The sequence below is a fragment of the Haliaeetus leucocephalus genome, unplaced genomic scaffold (genome assembly GCF_000737465.1).
Source record: "Haliaeetus leucocephalus isolate CR32 unplaced genomic scaffold, Haliaeetus_leucocephalus-4.0 Scaffold355, whole genome shotgun sequence".
Classification (NCBI taxonomy): Eukaryota; Metazoa; Chordata; class Aves; order Accipitriformes; family Accipitridae; genus Haliaeetus; species Haliaeetus leucocephalus.
This window is the reverse complement of record NW_010972791.1, coordinates 1-1,216: the sequence shown is the minus strand read 5'-3', so window position 1 is coordinate 1,216 and position 1,216 is coordinate 1. Positions and strand designations below refer to the sequence as shown.

The window sequence follows — 1,216 nt, the reverse complement described above, 5'->3', positions numbered from 1 at the left end:
GGGCGGGGGTCCCTAGGAGGGACAGGACCCTGGGCTCCCTCCCAGCAGTGGGGTGGGGGGGTCCCCAAAATGCCTGGTTTCTGTCCCCTATGGGCATGACCAGCCTGAGCAGGGCTTGGTGAGGGGGGGTGTCAGTCTGTGCCCCCCTGACCCCGATCCTGGCTCCACCGCAGGAGGATGGAGAGGAGGTGGTGGAGGAGGAACCACAGAAGGAAGAGGAGCTGCCGGGCGAGGCAGAGAAAGCTGAGTAAGTGGGGGGCCAGGGCCCCCCTGGGGGGGTCCATGGCCCCATTGGGGGGTGTATGGTCCCATTGGGGCAGTAGGGTGGGTCCGTGGCCCCGTTGGGTGTTGCATGGTCCCATTGGGTCTTGCATGGTCCTGCTGGGGGCTATGGGGTGGGTCCATGGTCCTGTTGGGTGTTGCATGGTCCCATTGGAGGCTGTGGGGTGGGTGCATGGCCCTGTTGGGTGTTGCCTGGCCCCCCCTTGGGTGCTCCATAGTCCCATTGGGGCAGTAGGGTGAGTCTATGGCCCTGTTGGGTGCTGCATGGTCCCACTGGGGGCTCTGGGGTGGGTCCAGGGCCCCATTGGAGCTATGGGGTGGGTGCATGGCCCCACTGGGGTGGTGGGGTGGGTACATGGCCCCATCGGGGGGTGCCTGTCCCCCTTGGTGGGGCTGTGGGAAGGATGGAGGGTCCTGCTGGGGGCCTCCACCCAGGCAGCACCCTCACCCCAGCACAGAGAATGGGGAGAAGGCTGGGGCAGAGGGGGCCGAGGCGGGGCCCGAGCCTGGTGCCCCCGAGAAGAGAAGGAAATCGGTCCCCCGGGAGCGGAAGGAGCCGCCGGCTGAAGGAGCCTTCGAGTTCTGGACTGAGCTGGAGGTCCAGAGGGTCAAATTCCTGGTACGGGGTGGCCAAGGAGGGGCTGGGATCCCCATTGCCTGAGCACTGGGACCCTCCTCCCCGTGTGCAAGCCAGCCACTGGGACCCCCATCCCTGGGTGAGGGGGGGGGGGGCAATGGGGCACCCCATCAATGGGGGCATACCCTGGCTGGGTGCTCAGGGGGGGTCCTGGGGCTGGGCCCCCCCACCCCTGAGCATGTCCCTGTCCCTCCCCCCCTGGTGCAGAACTACTTGTCCAGGAACTTCTACAACCTGCGGTTCCTGGCGCTCTTCCTCGCCTTCGCCATCAACTTCATCCTCCTCTTCTACAAGGTC

The 1,216-nt window shown here is 66.6% G+C and overlaps 1 protein-coding gene across 1 annotated transcript in view; it reads left to right on the top strand.

Moving 5' to 3' along the window:
• The window catches only part of LOC104835046 (ryanodine receptor 1-like), a gene marked incomplete at both ends in the record, with an annotated part of 50,831 nt that extends 49,618 nt beyond the window's left edge, over positions 1 to 1,213 (top strand). Inside the window, 2 exon segments of the mRNA XM_010572825.1 lie at positions 736 to 901; positions 1,127 to 1,213. Of these exon segments, the coding sequence (XP_010571127.1) occupies positions 736 to 901; positions 1,127 to 1,213 (253 nt within the window).
• Positions 1,214 to 1,216: the final 3 nt, after the last annotated feature.